At 34.6% G+C, this 19,718-nt stretch overlaps 1 protein-coding gene across 1 annotated transcript in view; it reads left to right on the top strand.

Moving 5' to 3' along the window:
* LRRIQ1 (leucine rich repeats and IQ motif containing 1) overlaps window positions 1-19,718 on the top strand; it is a 235,094-nt gene that overhangs the window by 127,397 nt on the left and 87,979 nt on the right. The window contains exons 18-22 of the mRNA XM_004389266.2: window positions 3,835-3,924; window positions 4,590-4,711; window positions 5,247-5,342; window positions 5,557-5,639; window positions 16,747-16,848. Coding sequence (XP_004389323.2) covers window positions 3,835-3,924; window positions 4,590-4,711; window positions 5,247-5,342; window positions 5,557-5,639; window positions 16,747-16,848 — 493 coding nt within the window. The remainder of the gene's footprint in view (window positions 1-3,834; window positions 3,925-4,589; window positions 4,712-5,246; window positions 5,343-5,556; window positions 5,640-16,746; window positions 16,849-19,718) is intronic.

Below are 19,718 nucleotides of genomic sequence, written 5' to 3'. Positions count from 1 at the left end.
CACTTTATCTCCCTCCTCCACTGTGAACCTATCCAAACTCCAATATTTGAATTCAGGTATCTTCAAACCCCCATGAGTCTACGTAGGCTGGTGCATTTTGCCCCAGAGGGAAACACTATCTCTATATTCCAAGACTGTTAGGTATATAGATACCCTTGAAAACAATCTGAAAAAAAGTTGTCACAAGATGTGCAGAAATGTGAGACACTTATCCCGTTCATGACCAGGGGGACATATATGTCCCAGCTACATCTCCACTTCTGGAGTTTCTTGGGAAGTTACTTTCCCACTGATAGTATGTGCTGCTGGCAGGCGGGGACTGGTATAAGTGTTTGAAACTGAAGAAACGGGCATGTGCCACAAATTACTGTTTTTACGGGTGTTGTACATAGGGTTGCTAAGAGTTGGAATTGACTTGACGGCAACTGCTTTGGTTTTTTTTTTTGGTATGAGGTGGTACATCTGGAGGTGTGATTCTGCAAAACTGTTGTCTCTTTTGGCTTTTGTACAGAAAGATAAGCCTTGTAAGTATATTTCCAGGTTCCTGTGTGTTATTTGGAAGCTGCATTTCTCATCCCACAGTCCTACCCCCAGAGCCCGGAGGGATAAATGTGTCCAACATAATCCTACATAATCCTACCCTCAGAGACCAGATGGACATATGTATCCCACATAATATTATTCAAAATCCATATTACCTACCAAAAATTCAGATATACTCAGTGATGTGTTCCATTAATGAAAGAATAATAAATCAACAAAAAATTAAAAGTGAAAAATAATTCAGTCTAGAATGGATTTTGGAGACTTGTTTCCCAACATCAAGCATTTATAATAATAAATTGCAATAATAATTTTTGATAAGTGGGCAAAATGTTTTAAGGTGGGCAACTTTCAGCTCTGGAGCCACTGTCTGATACCTAGAAGCCACTGACGTGTGGTTTAGGGCAACTCTAGTCCTGGTGTCTTCATGTGTTAATGAAAGGATTACACTAGATGACATGAAAATGTATGCATATACATACACACGTAAGCATGTTATTTGTAGTTCCTCTTTCTAATAGCCTTAATTTCTAGTCAAAATTGGATTATAGTAAAATTATTTCTTTTCTGATCAGAAGCCAAATATATGTATATCTGATCAAATGTTCAACTGTAAACAGTTTCAAATTTATCCAAGTTCAAGTTCAGCTTTAATGTATAAGTAAATTTGATATAGTTCTCATAGTAAGCAGAAGTCTTCCAGATACTGAGTTGTAAGTTAAAGAAAATCTGAACAAAAGGTTTTCTTGAGCAATAATTGCAGTGGTAAGTATGATACATTAACATACATTTTTAAAAGCAGTGGTATATTTATAACTCTTGGCCAGTTCCTCCTGACATTTTTTTTTCCTCCAACATTCTAGGTACTGCCAAATATGCTTGATATTAATACGCTTGAACTCATAAATCAGTAGTCTTGGTAATTTGTTGTTGTTACTATGTAATTACTGAAAGCATCTTTAGCATTTTATATTAAATTTCCCTGTATGCGTCTAGAAATTTCAAAGAGATAGTGGTTAAAAAATTGTTCTGGAAACTTATAAAGATTTTTGGCCTTATGTTCAAAACCAATAAAAAACTTTTTAAAAAGGTTTTCTACATTTTTAGATATCAATTTAAAGACCTAAAGTTTGCCCTAGACTTGATGTGTCCTCTCCAAAAAAGAGACCCCATCAACATCTATATGATCTGGCAAAGAAGTCACATGCTTTGTGAGATCTTGTCCTGCTGCAGAGAGAAAACAGCTGCCATCTCAGACAATATAAAAAGGAGATGGTTCGGCAGGTATTTAAGAAAAAAGTAATAAAGTTGTTTGTCTATACAAAATCAGTGTAAAAGTCAGGTTCCTTGCCTGGTAAGGCCGATTCTTTTCTACAGTCTCATATCAGGTGGCACATTGACTTTTGTGATATTCCCCCCGTCACATCTCTTCACCAGATTTTAGCACTTTTCACCAGATTAAGAATCCTGATTGGATGATAGCTCACAAAAAGTGATCTGCCCCAGCCTTGATCTTCCCTGGGGTAGATCTGGATTGTCCTTTCTTTTATCAGACAAAAGAAAGAATGAAAACGTCTTAGCCCTGACTCCTGTTCACAATAGCAATTCTTAAACCAGATACTGGTTCTTCTCAGCTAAAACTTTTTTTTAATATACATTATGTTGTTGTTGTTGTTAGGTGCTATCAAATCAATTCCATCTCATAGTGACCCTTTGTACAACAGAACAAAACACTGCCCAGTCCTGCATCATCCTCACAATTGTTGCTGAGTTTGAGCCCATTGTTGCAGCCACTGTGTCAATTCATCTCATGATATACATTGTAAATGAATATAATTACTCATTTGGAAACTTGTTTTCTCAATTTCTTATTGTATGTTCCATTCAATGTTTTATTTTTTTAACTCTTTGTATATTTTCCCAAAGTAATTGAATATTTTCTCTAATTTCAATGGTGATATACATTAATAATTACTACCTAGAAGGAATCTGACAATGTTTGTAATTACTGAGTCAAGCCAAACTCGTTGCTGTTGAGTCGATTCTGACTCATAGCAACCCTGTAAGACAGAGTAGAATTGCTCCATAGGGTTTCCAAGAATCAGCTGGCGGATTTGAACTGCCAGCCTTTTGGTTAGCAGCCTTAGCTCTTAACCACTGTGCAACCAGGGCTCCAAACAACTGAGTAGACGTATCCTAGTCACATAGATTTTCAAATAATGTGAGTTTGGTTAAATTTCCAAAGACTAAATGCTATGAGGAAAAGTTTGTCATTGCACTGCTAGCTGGTAGTCAGGATGCATCAATCCTGCCATCCTACGTGATCTTTCCAAAGGTTGTCACGAAAGAGTGAACACTGAAATTGGTTAAGTGGAAAATTGCATTACCTGAGAACATAATCATTCTAGTTTTTAAATCATAAATATGCTTGATCAGTTTAGAACTTTAAAAAAAACAGATTAATTGAAAATCTGAGTTTTTTCCATAAAGATTCAAAAAACGTTATAGAGCACAGAAGCTTATCCTAAGCAATATTAGTAATCTAAGCAAATAAAATTTAGATAATTATATTCTAAATTATACACCAGTATGACTAGTAGAGTTTCATTGTAGAAGAATATAATAAATTTGAAAATTCCATAAATGGAAGAAAGATGTTTTAAGATGTAAAGAAAAAGGATTTAAAATAGAATAACTTCAAGTTAAAGTTTAAATACATATTTTTGTCATTTAAACAGTTGAATTAAATACAGATGATATAAGGAATCATGTTTCTTATATTGTTTTATTTATTGCCACAAAATACTTTCTATTCAGAAAACTTGTGAAAATTTGAAAAAAAATTAAGAAAAACTATCTGATAGTGTTTATAGAAAAAATGATACTAATATACTAAAATAATGTAATTTTTAATAATGAGGTTTGATATTATAATTTGCATTATAAAGAGATAAAATATCTTTTTCATCTATTATGTCTACAGTTGCCTCAGAGTCATAGTTATCAAATAGTTAAATATACTGAACAAGGAGTCATTCAATCTGCATCACTTATTTTTTATAGCACTCAAGTTCCTTTATCCAGGACTCAGAATGGAAAGTCATCCCATTTTTTAGTATGTTTGCATTAAAGAGACATTTCATATCTTACAGTTGCAGAGAACAAATTTTCTTATAAATAAAAATTCTGATATATTCTCTTAATATTTGTAGTATATAGGACAATTTGAAAGATACTTTGTAAAACTTAAAATACTAAATTGTGTACATGTTCATGTTATTATTTGTGCAGGGTGCCTTAGAGAAAGAATGGCTAGCTTTAGATTCCACCCGCTTCCCTTCACAAACACAGCTTCTACCAAACCAGCTGCCCTGGCCAAAGGTAACATGTCAGGGAGACTTCTTAGTGTTCGATGTTTGCTCGTTTCTTAAGGTTATGCTATGCTGCAGTGATTAATAATATAATTTATTGACTTGAAAAACACAATTACTTTTAGAAGCTTCTGACTTCCTCCTCATCCCCAGATGTAATTTCTCATGTAGCTTTTCTTTCATTTGCTTCTAATTTTTTTTCTTTATTTTGGATTTCTTTCAACACTTTATTTCACAGTAGCAAAAAAAAATTTAAAAAGATGTGCTTCAGCTGCATATTTGGCAGTAGACTAAAATCACTAGTTGACAGCACTTTAAAAACACAAAAAGATGCATTAAGAGGGCAGCAGCTGAAGATTCTCAGTCAGAGGTCAATGAACTGCAATATCTGTTATTTATTTGATAATCTTTGAAGTTTTTGTTTTCTAAGCTTTTTTTTTTTGATCTTTGCAATTAATCATTTTCTGCATGCAGACTATACCAAAAAGCATATCTCTTGCCACTACATCAAAGGATATTATGTGTTTATTTCCCAGATTTTATTTTATTACAATTTTAAATTTTTATAATGAGTATTACTTTAGAAGGCTACTTGGTAATATAAATGTAAATGTAATATAAATGCTAGAATTTTTAAATTTATTCTTATTTACCTTACATTTTCCTTCTGATAAGTACTCTGGAACCTTAAAATATGATGACACTTCACTTAATTTACCAAGTCATCCAGCTCGAGCATGGCTGTGCAATGAGAAAGAAAATACGTTCTCACCAGAACACACACAACTTAATAGCAGGTAAGCTAAATTATTCTTTTAGAGGATTTACCCACGAATGACAAGAATGTTACATTCCCTACAAAAGTATGTAGCAAAATGATGAAATTAAGTCTGAATTCTTGTTTAGAAGATGGAAGAACATCTTATGTTGAAAAATATCAGTGATTTTATGGAGTTTTTAGTGTAAGAAAAATGTGACAGGTAGGTACAGTAAAGCAACTGAAAGTCTTAAATGTCAGTGAAATAATGTAATTAATTGTTGGAAAAAAAAGTGAACCTTTAAATACTTCTGTATAGGAAGAGATAAGGATGAAAATAAAAAATTCAGCACTGCATTTCTTTTGATAAAAGGATTGAAATATGCTCTAAGTAATTGAAATGTAAACATTTAAAATTAATGGGAGACTTTTATTACTTTTCAAGATAAAGATTTTTCTGTAACTCAAATGGATTTTATTTCCATATATGAGACCACATAAATAGCTTGCAGTTTTAAAAAGTGCTGATATACCTGTGTTGATACAATTAAAGCTGTTTTTTTTCCTGTTGCCAGATCAGAAAATAGAACTTTATCTTGGACATCTGAATCAAAGACCAGTAGAAAAAGTTTGCTAAAATCTGAAAAAGAAGAAAAAATTTCAGAAGAATGGTATGTGATCTATTTTACACTAAAAAACTAAGAAATAGAGACTAATATGTTGTTCAAGATTTCAAGAATAACTTTATCAATTTTTAAAAAACTAATCATCTGATTCAATTAAAGTTTCCTAAATAGGAATTCTAATTTATTTTAGTATGATATAATCAGATATATATATTTATATGTATTTGTTTCACTCTTATTAAATTTAATCTTTTAATAGGGGCTTTAAGGATATCTCTACTGCTCAGCAAATGCTGAAGAGAGCTCAGAAAATGAAGTCAAATAAGTTAAGGAAAAAGAAAGGTGGGTAATCAATGCTGTAAGAATAATAACCATGTGTGTGTGATGCTGAAGATCAATTCTTTTAAGACATATTTGCCAAATTGTATTTAATATGAACAAAAATGAATGCTTCAGTATGAATATATCTATAGTAATGACTCAGGAAAAAAAAACTTAAGAAGACTTAGGGAAAATTATGTTATTACATTAAGTGATTTGTTATAGTCTTAAATGCTTTTTTCACTCCCTTCTTATCTACTTCACTATTGATTATTGTACCTATTGTGCACTAAGAACTGTGTTATAATTTGTTTCTAAGCTGTTTTAGTTTAGAGAGTGTTGATTCTAAAGAGCATCTGCTTCATGTGCTTATTCGTTCGTATGTTTTTCAATTGCCTTGTTGTTCAATAAACCATTTATATAAATTCTTCAGTTGCATAGATATTAATTATGAAGACTTTGCAACTTGACTCTTTGGAAAAGGAGCACAGTTCATGTCTTTTACGATTTTGCAGAATTTGGGAAATGTTCAACGGCTTCTTTTCTTCTATCCCACTTGCCAGGCTGCTCTTCACATCAATTGTCTTTCTTTGGACACCTCCAATCATTTTAGCATAATTACTTACTATGTGGAGTAGTTTATAGATGTCAGGGGGCAAGAAATAGCAGGTTATTAGGATATTACATCTCTAATTAAAACTATTAAAATTATTTGCATTTTTCTTATAGTTTTGCATTTACTTTATAATATTTACTTTATTGTTTCTATAAATGTAATAGCTTTATAAAAACCTTATATGTATTTACTCATGGATTCATAGGCTCAATACAAGTAACATGATCTATTAATGTTTTGAGATTTTTTTGCTTATTAGTTTCTTTTATAAAGATCTTATTGTCAGTGATATGTTTCCATAAAATACCGTCATTCCTGAGAAGAGCAAGAAATGTATACTTATAGTTCTAGCTTAAGTCAGTACACAAAGAGTATGTAGGAAACTTACTATTTTTCTATTTATTAATTTTAAGGATTACTTCATAGCAGCCTTCTAAGGACATAATGTGTGTATGTGTATGTGTGTATATATATATGTATATATATATATTTTAAAAAATAGAAGTAAGAATAGCCAAAATATTCTTAGTTTCCCAGGAATAAATGATATTTGTTGGCACATCACTTACGAGACATTGATAAATTATTGGTGATAAATTTTTACATTTAGAAATGTTCAACTTTCCTTTTTTGGTGTTAATGATATCTTAATTTTTTCATCTTTTAGAAATAATTATTACATGTATTTTTGTTGTGTACTAAAAGTTTTTCAGCCTTAAAATATTGACATTTTAAGTATTTTTAAGAAGAATATAAATAAATGCTCTGTTTTTTCCAACTTTCTCTGTGCTCCTGCAGCACTCTTGTTTTGTTAACTCCTATTATGTGCTTCAGGGCTCTGTGAACTACATGCCAAGTGGCAGTAACCCTGGTGAAATATTAACTACAAATTCCTAACAATAATGGGACTCTATTTCAGCCCTGGGGATTTGGAATCTAGTACAGTAAATCGGGGTAGTTCGGTAAACTCTTTTATTGCTTTGATGTATGTTTCTACTCATCTTCTACCGTATCAATAAACATTCTTTGAATACTTGTTCTGAGAACAATAATAGTTTCTGAAGCTCCTGGGACAAGGTCAAATATCAGAAGTGGTTTAAGAACTAATTCAACAAATGTTCAACAAATAATTAGTACCTATTTAAGGTCTCCACGAGTAGGAGCTCACTTGATGGTAACCAACAACAACAACCTTTATGTTCAAGAAATTTTTCTAGGTTTCCTTCTTTTAGATATGTACAGTTTTGCAATAGCTTCCCTTGCTGGACTTCCAGTATGAATCTGTTTCTGGGGTTATACAGATCTCTCTTGCTAATTCTTAGAGTGTTTTTGTTTGTTTGTTTTGTTTTGTAGACTGGGTACATTTTTTGATAAATTAGCATAGTAAGTCATATGTGTTAACAATGGATTCAGTAAGGGATATATGTTGTTGTCACATGCCGTCAAGTTGATTCTGACTCACAGTGAACCTATAGGACAGAGTAGACCTGTCCTGTAGGATTTCCTAGGCTGTAAATCTTTAGGAGAGCAGATTGCCAGGTCTTTTCTTCTGCAGAGCCACTGAGTGGGTTCGAACTGCTGATCTTCCTATTGGCAGCCGAGGCCTTAACCATTGTGCCACTGGCCTCCTTAAGGAATATTGACTCACACATAAAAATCATTGCTTTAATGGCCAAAATTTAGACGTAATTATTATCAGGCAAAAATCAAACCTCCTTTTATTATTCACAAGGGTGCATTGATAGGGTAACATAAGAAAAAGAATATCCAAGTTACAACCACATCTTCAATTTCACATTTTGATAGCAGTCATTAAGCATGACATGTTAGGTAAAAATCCTAAATGGCAATTGTATAATTCTTATGGGGATTATTCCTCTAATAACACGATAGTAAACAGAATTGCATTCTTACTACTGTGTGAGGTTTTTTGTCTGTGTTGAATTTTTGTTTTGCCTTTGTTTTATCAGAATAATGGATTGATGAAACCAAACCTTTTTTTTCCTTCGAAATTTGAATAGTTTATGAAGAGCTTTAAATCCTGCATTCTTCTACCCCATTCTCCTTCACAACACATACGCAGATTAGAAACATTCAAGGTACGATTAAAGGTGGAAAACATGAAAATCAGTGGGATCCTCTTCAGTTCTCACGTTTTGTTTTCCTTTTAGTAGCTTGATGATGTAGCACTTAATGTCATTTTATAGCTGTGAGAAAGTCGTTCAAGACTCCACCTTGGATTTTCTTCTTGTAGCCTGGAGAATTTTCCTGTACTTCTCCCGGCTTTTTACTCCTATCAATCTGTGATATGTTATTAACTTTTTTGAGTCTGTCTAAAATAATGGCTATAATTTAAAATTTTTATTCACTAATAAAATAAAAAAGGATCCCTAGTGGCTTAGTGGTTAAAGTGCTCAACTGCTAACCAGAAGGTCGCAGTTCAAACCCACCAGCGGATTCACCGGAGAAATATGTGCAGTCTGCTTCCTTGAAGATTTACAGCCTTTGAAACTCTACGGAATAGTTCTACTGTGCCCTGTAGGGTTGCTATGAGTCGAAATCAACTCCACGGCGGTAGATCTGATTTTCGGAATAAAATAAAACAATGTTTTAAATATTTAAATTCTATTACAAATTAATGAGTTAACTAATAATGTTTACATATACATGGAGATATAAATGTTATATGGGACAGTTTACCAAATTGAAACTTTCAAGCCACTAGAGGGCAACATTGTCCATAAAACAGCTGTGAGATAAACGGGCTCTGTGGGAATGGGGCGGTAGGAGGGTGGCGTCAGAGAATAAAACCAAACCAAACCCGTTGCAGTCGAGTCCGTTCGACTCATAGCGACGAGAAACTTTTAATCTCCTACGGTCTAACAAAGCAGTTAGCCTTAAGGAGACGGGACATAAATGCTCCAAGTATGGGAGCTTTAATTGAAAATTTGGCTGTGGAAAATTCATTTCACCTTAAAGCAAATTGCTGGGTACAAAGTACTTAATATTTCCTGCTTATTCTTGCACATATTTGTATTAGTCAAGGGTATGAGCCAAAAATATTTGATTTAAGGTGAGAGCGAAAACGGCAAAAGGCAAGGGTCAATTAATTTAAGAAAGGGGAGCATGATGGTGTCGCTTGCAGATAGAAGAGGAATACTACTGAGGAAACTGGTGAATAAGGAAGCAAGTAGCTGAGGAAACCTGCCGTGTGGGCTAAGTGTTGATAACTTTTGTTAGTGTGAGGCCAACTCCTTTTAAAAGAAGAAGATAAAGAAAAAGAAGGTGAATTGCTTGGAAGCTACAGGATGGAATAAAAAATAGTGAGGCGTTACCATGATTTACTCAGTTTGGATTTGGGTTCTGATTATTGTTATTCCTATTTAGCAATTGTGATTTCCCTCATGACTGACATAAGTACGAACCAGTAATGACTGTCTTGTTTTTGTAGTTTGTTTTGTTCTTACTGTTGCCCCATGCACAGAAGTAATTTTAGAATTTGGTGATCTGTTTTGGAATTTAGCAAGTACTCAGGGAAGTTTAGAGTTCAGTACTGCAGTGAAGAACATCATCTGCAAGTTGAGGGTTACTGGTTTATTGAAAACATGCAGGGTCAATAACCTAGAGGTAGTGCAAATAATTGGTGGCAAGACTGAGAAGAGCTACTTTGGAAAGGGGATGTGTGATTGGTTTTGATGTATAGCATTCCCCAGGGAGGTTGAGCTCTGAATATAGAAGTGCTGGTGGAAAGCAGCTGGTAAGAAGTCCAAGGGCTAAGAGTATAAGGATGGTTTTCCTGTGATTATACTACCGGATTCCTATGATTATACTACTTATGGATATTCAATTTCATAGAGAAAAGAAGGAGCAAGCTGAAGCAAACAAGGTTAATTTAGTTGTGAAGGTAGAGCCACAACTAGGGATAAGAATCATCCTGTAGCTCTTTGTAACATCTAGCACAGTGTCAGATATGTCCTAAGCATTCAATAAATGTTTGTTGATTTTATTTCCATGAATAAAATAACTTGAGACTGCATTGGTAACATTTTTCCATAGCCAAGAATTAAGTCAGGTAGAAACTGAGAAAGGCTAACTTTCTAATAGGAATTAAGCAGTTCATGGGCTATAGTAAAAGAGCGAAGCAAGGAGATCAGGTTTCAAAATGATCATGTAACTAAGGAATGTTAAGAGGGAGGGACTAAAAGGGAACAGTATAGACAAAACTGTGGCAAAATGAAGTTTATCATTAATTTATTTTGTCTTATTTGCTAATTTCCAAAAAGAATTAACAAGAATTTTGATTGAATGTGACTTTATTGTGCTCTCAGCAAAGGATAGTAACACTCATTTAGATAGTAATATCCTTAAGGGCAGAGACTCTACTTGTTCCCTACTGAATTCCCAGAACCTAGTATCATGCCAGGAACGTAGTATATGTTCAGTAAATAATTGTTAACTGACTTACTAGTAAAGATTAAGGTCTTAATATACCAGTATATTTGACAGTGTATATGTAAGTGCTATGAGTCGGAATCAACTCAAGGGCAACAAGTTTTTTTTTTTTGTTATGAAAGTGTGTGTGTGTGTTTTAGTCATTTAAGTATATTTTTATATTTGAGAATGCAAAGTTAAATTAGTAAATAGTACTCTTTATAAGATGGTGAACTATAGCTAGTCATTCACCCTTAACATAGAACTTATTTTACAACACCACTGTACTTGGCATATACAGAAAATGAATAATAATAACCAGATTTTTATGTATAAAGTTATTGATAGTAAGATAAACCAGTGATCTAAAATTAGGATTGTATAGACAATAGATAAGTGGTTACTTTGGTGAAGGGTAAGACAGTATAAAATACTGGGGAATCCAGCACAACTTATACAAGGTAAGGTTATAGAAGCTCCATAGACACATCCAAACTCCCTGAGGGACCAAATTACTGGGCTGAGGGCTGTGGGGACCATGGTCTCAGGGAACATCTAGCTCAATTGGCATAGCATAGTTTATAAAGAAAATGTTCTACATTCTAGTTTGGTGAGTAGCATCTGGGGTCTTAAAAGCCTGTGAACGGCCATCTATGATATTCACTTGTCTCACCCCTTCGGGAGCAAGGGAGAATGAAGACAACTAAAGACAGAAGGGAAGGATTAGTCCAAAGGACTAAGGGACCACAACTACCACGGCCTCCACCAGACTGAGTCCCGTACAACTAGATGGTGCCCAGCTGCCACCACTGACTACTCTGACAGGGATGACGATAGACGGTCCCAGACAGAGCTGGAGAAAAGTGTAGAACAAAATTCTAACTTGCAAAAAAGACCAGACTTACTGGCCTGACAGAGACTGGAGAAACCCGAGAGTATGGCCCCTAGAAACGCTTTTAGCCCAGTAATGAAGTCACCCCTGAGGTTCATTCTTTAGCCAAAGATTAGACAGGCCCATAAAACAAAATGAGACTAAAGGGGGACACCAGCCCAGGGGCAAGGACTAGAAGGCAAGAGGGAACAGGAAAGCTGGTAATAGGGAACCCAAGGTCAAGAAGGGAGAGTCTGTAGACATGTCGTGGGGTTGTTAACCAATGTCATAAAACAATATGTGTACTATTTAATGAAAAGCTAGTTTGTTCTGTAAACCTTCATCTAAAATACAATAAAATAAATAAATAAATAAAATCAGGATTGTAGAAAATGAAAAATAATATACAGGGCAAAAATAACTTTAAGGACATTCTAATGTTGAACTAAGATTACATTACTTAAATGAGATAGTGTGTTGAAAACAAAGCTACATGCATAGTAAGAACTAAATTTATTTACCTATGGGTTTCTTAAAATATTTTATAAAAATGTATTTAATGCCTATTTCCCCGAAGCAGTGGTTAAACATGTGACTGCCAACTGAAATGTCAGCCGTTTGAACCTACCAGCCGTTCCACAGGAGAAAGATATGGCAGTCTGCTTCTGTAATTATTATACCAGTTCTACTCTGTCCTATAGGGCTGCTAATGAGTTGTAATCAACTCGATGGCATCAAGTTTGGTTTGGGGGCAAGGCATACTGGCGGATACAAAGATAAAAAAAGAAAAAACTCATAGACCTGCCATTGAGATTCTTGGAGGAGTAGGCTTAAATGTACAAAAATTGTTTTTATAGTGCAAGAAAAAGATTGCAAAAGCTGTACTCCTTACAGTGTCCTTATTCCCTTGCTTTCTTACTGGATTATTTGTTTTTCAGGATAAGATTAGTGTCTTACTCACAGTGGTATTTTCTTGAACTATCAAAATTAAGTGATGTTTCCCCCATTTAGAATTACTATATGTTTTATCATTTCTTGTGATTATCCCTTTGCAATTTGAATTAATTTAAGTTTAAAATAAATTTAAGGTGATGAAATCAGAATGTTTGAGAAAAATCAAGACTTGAAAATGTAGCACTCTATATTATGTGCTCTTGGTGAATGAAATTATTTTATGGAGTAAATTGAGCCAGACAACTTATATATGTATTAATTTGTTTAATCTTGATAATGGAATAAAGTAAATGCCACTATTATCCCTGTGGTACATATTAAGAACTAAATACAAAAAGAGATTGTTATTTCCCCAATGAAGTGGCAAGGAGCATGCATTCAATGTACTATAAGTAGGCAAATACGGACCCATATATTCCCTTTATTGCCCATCTCATTCTATACCAAAAAAAACCAAACCTGTTGCCATCAAGTCAATTCCAGCTCATAAAATGGAAATATTTTTGTTGTTTATGTTGTAACTATATGTCTAATAGCTGTCATTTATTGAGATCTATTCTTTTCACACATTATCTCATTAATTCTCACAGTAATACTTCAAGGTTAGTATTGTATTGGACTGAGGAGGAAGCAGAGGTTAAGAGCACTTTGCCGGAGTCATAAAACTAATTAAAGTTGAAGCTAAGATCTTAACCCAGGTCTATCTAATTGTAATGTCTTTACTTAGGAAATAGGTCAAATAGAAAGGCAAGATCAGGTTGTTGTTAGGTGCCGTCAAGGCAATTCCGACTCATAGCGACCCTGTGTACACTAGAACAAAACACTACCTGGTCCTTGCCATCCTCATTATCCTTGTTATGCTTGAATCCACTGTTGCAACCACTGTGTTAATCCATCTCATTGAAGGCCTTCCTCTTCTTTGCTGACCCTCTACTTTACCAAGCATGATGTCCTACTCCAGAGACGGGTCCCTCCTGATAACACGTCCAAAGTATGTGAGACAAAGTCTTCCCATCCTCCCTTCTAATGAGCATTCTGGCTGTGCTTCTTCCAAGACAGATTTGTTCGTTCTTTTGGCAGTCCATGGTATATTCAATACTCTTCACCAACACCATAATTCAAAGACATCAATTCTTCTTTGGTCTTCCTTATTCATTGCTGAACTTTCGCATGTATATAAGGCAACTGAAAACACCATGGCTTGGGTCAGGCACACCTTAGTCCTTAAAGTGACATCTTTGATTTTTAACACTATAAAGAGGTCTTCTGCAGCAGTTTTGCCCAGTGCAATGCATCGTTTGATTTCTCGGCTGCTGCTTCTATGGATGTTGATTGTGGATCCAAGTAAAATGAAATCCTTGACAACTTCAGTCTTTTCTCCATTTATCATGATGTTGCTTATTGGTCCACTTGTGAGGCTTTTTGTTTTCTTTATGTTAACGTGTAATCCAAACTGAAGCCTGTAGTCTTTGATCTTCAGGAGTAAGTGCTTCAAATCCTCTTCACTTTCAGCAAGCAATGTTGTCATCTGCATAACACAGGTTGGTAATGAGTGTTCCTCCAATCCTCATGCTGGGTTCTTCTTCATATAGTCCAGCTTCTCGGATTATTTGCTCAGCATACAGTTGAATAAGTATGGTAAAAGGATACAACCCTGACGCACATCATTTCTGACTTCAAACCATGCAGCATCCTCTTGTTCTGTTCAAATGACTGCCTCTTGATCTATGTACAGGTTTCTTATGAGCACAGTTAAGTGTTATGGATTTCCTATTCTTTGCAATGTTATCCAGAATTTGTTATGATCCACACAGTGTAATGCCTTTGCATAGTCAATAAAACACAGGTAAGCATCTTTCTGATATTCTCTGGTTTCAGGTAAGATCCATCTGACATCAGCAATGGTATCACTTCTTCCACATCCTTTTCTGAATCCCACTTGAATTTCTGACAGTTCCCTGTTGCTGTACTGCTGCAACCACTTTTGAAAAATCTTCAGTAAAATTTTACTTGCATGTGATATTAATGATATTGTTTGATAATCTCCACATTCTGTTAGATCGCCTTTCTTTGGAAAGGGCGCAAATATGGATCTCTACCAGTCGGTTGGCCAAGTAGCTGTCCAAATTTCTTGGCATAAACGAGTGAGCACTTTGAGTTCTGCATCGTTTGTTGAAACATCTCAGTTGGTGTTCTGTTAACACCTGGAGCCTTGTTTATCGTCAATGCTTACAGTGCAGCTTGAGCTTCTTCCTTCAGTACCATCAGTTCCGGATCATATGCTTCCTCCTGAAATGTCTGAATGTCGACCAATTCTTTTTGGTACAGTGATTCTGTGTATTCCTTCCATCTTCTTTTGATGCTTTCTGCATCGTTGGCAGCCTATAAGGTGACACATTGTTCATAAACCAAAAACAAACAAACAACAAAAAATAAAACCAAAACCATTGCCATCAAGTCAGTTCCAACTTATAGCCATCCTAGAGGACAGAGTAGAACTGCCTCGTAGTGTTTCCAAGGAGCAGCTGGTGGATTCAAACTATGGATCTTTTGGTTAGCAGCCAAGCTCTTAACCATTGCACTACCAGGGTCCCACACTGTTCATAAACCGGTGGTAATCTGCCTTCCCTGATTGACTAATGCTCTTCTTGGCATGCATATATGTATGTGTGTGTGTGTGTGTGTGTGTGTGTGTGCACACATACACATATATGCTTGTGTGGAAATGCTGGTGACATAGTGATTAAGAGGTACGTCTGCTAACTAAAAGGTCGGCGGTTAAAATCTACTAGGCACTCCTTGGAAGCTCTATGGGGCAGTTCTGTTCTGTCCTATAGGGTTGCTATGAGTCGGAATCAACTCGACAGCAATGGGTTTGGTTTGATTTGGTTTTATATGCTTGTGTGTTTGTGTGTAAATTATTTGGATGATTATATTATTTAATTTATGAAATCTACATAGTTCTTTTTATTTTATATTCATATTAAATTCATATAGAACATCCAAGCATTATAATACCACAAACCACGTATAAATTATAGTATATCCCCAAATATTGACCAATACTTTCCCTAATCTTAAGAAATATAATATCTGTGAAACATGTAACTCATACTTAGTAAGGATAAATTGTTACCAGAAAACTAACGGCAACCATTTAATTGCTCATCCTGGAGAAATAACTCTGCAAGTACTATTCTTTCTATTTCTGTAATTCACATTCTAAAAATTATGCTATTTTAGACTTTAATTAAAATATGTAATTTGGGCTTTATGTGATATAATGTCTTATTTTTCCATTTAGCATAGTCAATTCTGTTGTACTAGATATTAATCAGAGATTCTTAAAATCTCTTACTTTTTGCCAGATGTTATAAAATATTAAGAGAATGTGTTCTGCCCTGAATTGTTGTTTTTATCTATTTTAACTGCATAATTTCCAATCTTTATTTTGCCCCCTGGTACTTAACTTCCCTATCTTCTTTTCTTACACTTCTTCAGTAAACAAAAACCCTTTGTCTTTGTAGAACTGCACCAAATCCCCAGTTTCACATTCCATAGAATCATTTGTTGCCAAAAGTTTATAGGACTTTGCCTTTACAGTCATCCTAGTTATTCTATAAAACGAACAGATTTCGAATGTTCTTGGATTAAGACATATAGAATTTATACACCTTTGTTATGAAAATACTACATATGAGGGCAAAAAATAACCTACTCTTTTATCTGTTAATTTGATGGAATACTCTTTTTCTACCTCTTCCTTGTCCCATGATTGTCTTGTTTCCATATCCTATATCCAAGATCCCTATAGTTCAGGGGGGATAAAGCTGAGTTTATGGTTTTTCTCTAATAAGCGCCCTTAGCGAGTTCTACATTTATTGAAATTTTCTTTATTCCACCAGAAATATCAGGAATTTAAGAAAGAAGCTAAAATAATAAACAGTAAAGCAGCTTCCCAAAGAATAAGATGATGTCATAAGTAGAGCATTTGAATGTAGATTTTTTCACACTCTTAGTACTTTTGTTCTTTATATTACATATTGGCTATTAATGTGTTTAATGGGAAAACCAATAATATATGAATGATTGGGTTACCTTTTCATATTATGAATCTTTTTAAAGTAACATTATCATCAATTCCATAGAATCTTATAGAGTGGGTATTATTTTTTAACACCTTCATAAAGAGTATACAGACATTTCAGAGCAAGAATGAGCCAGAGCTGAACTTTGGTCGTGTTCATTTTGTCTAGATCCTGCTGTGCGCCTAGCATTATTCAAAAACAATGAAAGTAAACTTTCTGTTACAAAATCACCAAAGAAGACACAGCCAAGAAGAGATGATTACTTTGAAGGTAGGGTTTAATCACAGATACATAGAAAGGTAAAAAGATAAGTGAAGATTGAAAATTTTATTTAAAACAAATTTGTAAAATCCTCAATAAGTCCTGTGGTACATACGTAAAAAATTATGTATAAAATGTACTTGAGTTAAAGTTAAATTATGGTTCTTAGAGCTAAAATAGCAATTGAGTGTACCGATACATTAGCATAGGTAGTTTAGTATTTGTATCAATGAGTATATGAACTTTAAATTACTTATATAATTATTTGAAAGTCTTATAATGCTGCATCATCAATGTTATTTTGTTTTAATTTCATAGTGACAAATAATAATAGTCTATATCAATGAAGGTGATTACATGTTAAAATGATATTCCAATGTATTTATTTTGCTGCCAATATATATGAATTGCATTAAACACTATGAACTATACAGTGGAGTTTAAAATAATTTACTCTTATTTGAAGCTTACCAGACTCACTTTTGGTATGAAGGATTTGCACATCAAGGTGGCAGATTATATTTCTGATTGTGACATTCAGAACAATTATGGACTTGTTATTAAACAGAAATATTTAAATATAATAGAGCTGCAAACATGACTTAAAACAAATTTGCCGTTTGTTTTCTTTTTAATTTTAAAATTTTTATAGTTTTATGTATATTTTTCTATTGTAACTTCTCATGGGAAAAAAGTATCGAAATATATTTAAATAAACAAAAACATAAGCAAACCCATTGCTGTCGAGTCGATTCTGACTCATAGCAACCCTGTAGGACAAAGTAGAACTGCCCCATGGCATTTCCAAGGAGAGGCTGGTGGATACAAACTGCCAACCTTTTGTTTAACAGCCCAGCACTTAATCACTGTGCATCCAGGGCTATTTAGAATTTTCAATACTTTGTGCATTTTTAATAAATCTTAGAATTTATGCATATTCATATCACAATTAAAAAAAGAAAAGACTTAGAAAACTAAAAGGGAAGAACACACTTGTTTCTCAAGTTGAAGAACTGAAGAAAAAATTCAAGCTTCAAGCTGCAATATGGTAGGATTCTATGGGGAAAATATTAAATGATGCAGGAAGCATCTAAAGAAGAAGGAAAGAATGCACAGAGTCACTGTACCAAAAAGAACTGGTCGACATTCAACCATGTCAGGAGGTAGCATATGATCAAGAACCGATGGTACTGAAGGAAGAAGTCCAAGCTGCACTGAAGGCATTGGCAAAAAACAAGGCTCCAGGAATTGACTGAATACCAATCCAGATGTTTCAACAAACAGATGCAGTGCTGTAAGCGCTCCCGCATCTATGCCAAGAAATTTCGAAGACAGCTACCTGTCCAACCGACCGGAAGAGATCCATATTTATGCCTATTCCAAAGAAAGGTGATCCATTAAAATGCGGAAATTATCGAACAATATCATTAATACCACATGCAAGTAAAATTTTGCAGAAGATCATTTGAAAGTGGTTGCAGCAGTACCTCAATAGGTAACTACCAGAAATTCAAGCCGGATTCAGAAGAGGATGTAGAACAAGGGATATCATTGCTGATGTCAGATGGATTTTGGCTGAAAGCAGAGAATACCAGAAAGATGTTTACCTGTGTTTTATTCACTATGCAAAGGTATTTGACTGTGTGGATGATAACAAATTATGGATAACATTACAAAGAATGGGAATTCCTGAATACTTAATTGTACTCATGAGAAATCTGTACATAGATCAAGAGGCGGTTTTTCGAACAGGACAAGGGGATACTGCATGGTTTAAAATCAGGAAAGGTGTGTATCAGGGCTGTATCCTTTCACCATACTTATTCAGTCTGTATGATGAGCACATAATCCGAGAAGCTGGATTATATGAAGAGGAGCGTGGCATCAGGATTGCAGGTAGACTCATAAACAACCTGTGACATACAGATGACACACCTTGCTTGCTGAAAGTGAAGAGTACTTGAAGCATTTACTGATGAAGATCAAAGATCATAGCCTTCAGTATGGATTACACCTTAACATAAAGAAAAAAAAATCCTCACAACTGGACCAATAAGCAACATCACGATAAACAGAGAAAAGATTGAAGTTGTCAAGAATTTCATTTTACTTCCATCCACAATCAACACCCATGGAAGCATCAGTCAAGGAATCAAACGACACATTGCATTGGGCAAATCTGCTGCAAAAGACCTCTTTAAAATGTTAAAGATCAAAGATGTCACTTAAGGACTAAGGTGTGCCTGACTCAAGCCATGATGTTTTCATTTGTCTCATAAGCATGCAAAAGCTGGACAGTGAATAAGGAAGAGTGTAGAAGAATTGATACCTTTGAATTTTGGTGTTGGCAAAGAATAATGAATATACCATGGACTGCCAAACGAATGAACAAATCTGTCTTGGAAAAAGCACAGCCAGAATGCTTCTTAGAAGCAAGGATGGCATGACTTTGTCTCATACGCTTTGGACATGTTATCAGAAGGAACCCGTCTCTGGAGAAGCACGTCATGCTTGCTAAAGTAGAGGGTCAACGAAAATGAAGAAGATCCTTAATGAGATGGATTGACACAGTGGCTGCAACAATGGGCTCAAGTATGACAACAATTTTGAGGATGGCACAGGAGGGGGCAATGTTTTGTTTTGTTGTGCATAGGGCCACTGAGTCAGAACCAACTCAGTGGCACCGGCAACACAACACCACATTTAGATTTACATGTCTGTTCTGTAATACCTCAGACTAAAGAAGAATTTGATAGTCACCACATGTATGTTTTTTTAGAGTTGACTCTTAAAATATGTAGAGATGAAAGACTTGGGGTTTGGAATTTTCTTTACATAGTAATAAATACATACATATAAAGGTAGGCAAAGCAAGTGTG

The sequence above is a fragment of the Trichechus manatus genome, unplaced genomic scaffold (assembly GCF_000243295.1).
Source record: "Trichechus manatus latirostris isolate Lorelei unplaced genomic scaffold, TriManLat1.0 scaffold00238, whole genome shotgun sequence".
Classification (NCBI taxonomy): Eukaryota; Metazoa; Chordata; class Mammalia; order Sirenia; family Trichechidae; genus Trichechus; species Trichechus manatus.
This window is presented reverse-complemented; position numbering and strand designations above follow the sequence as displayed.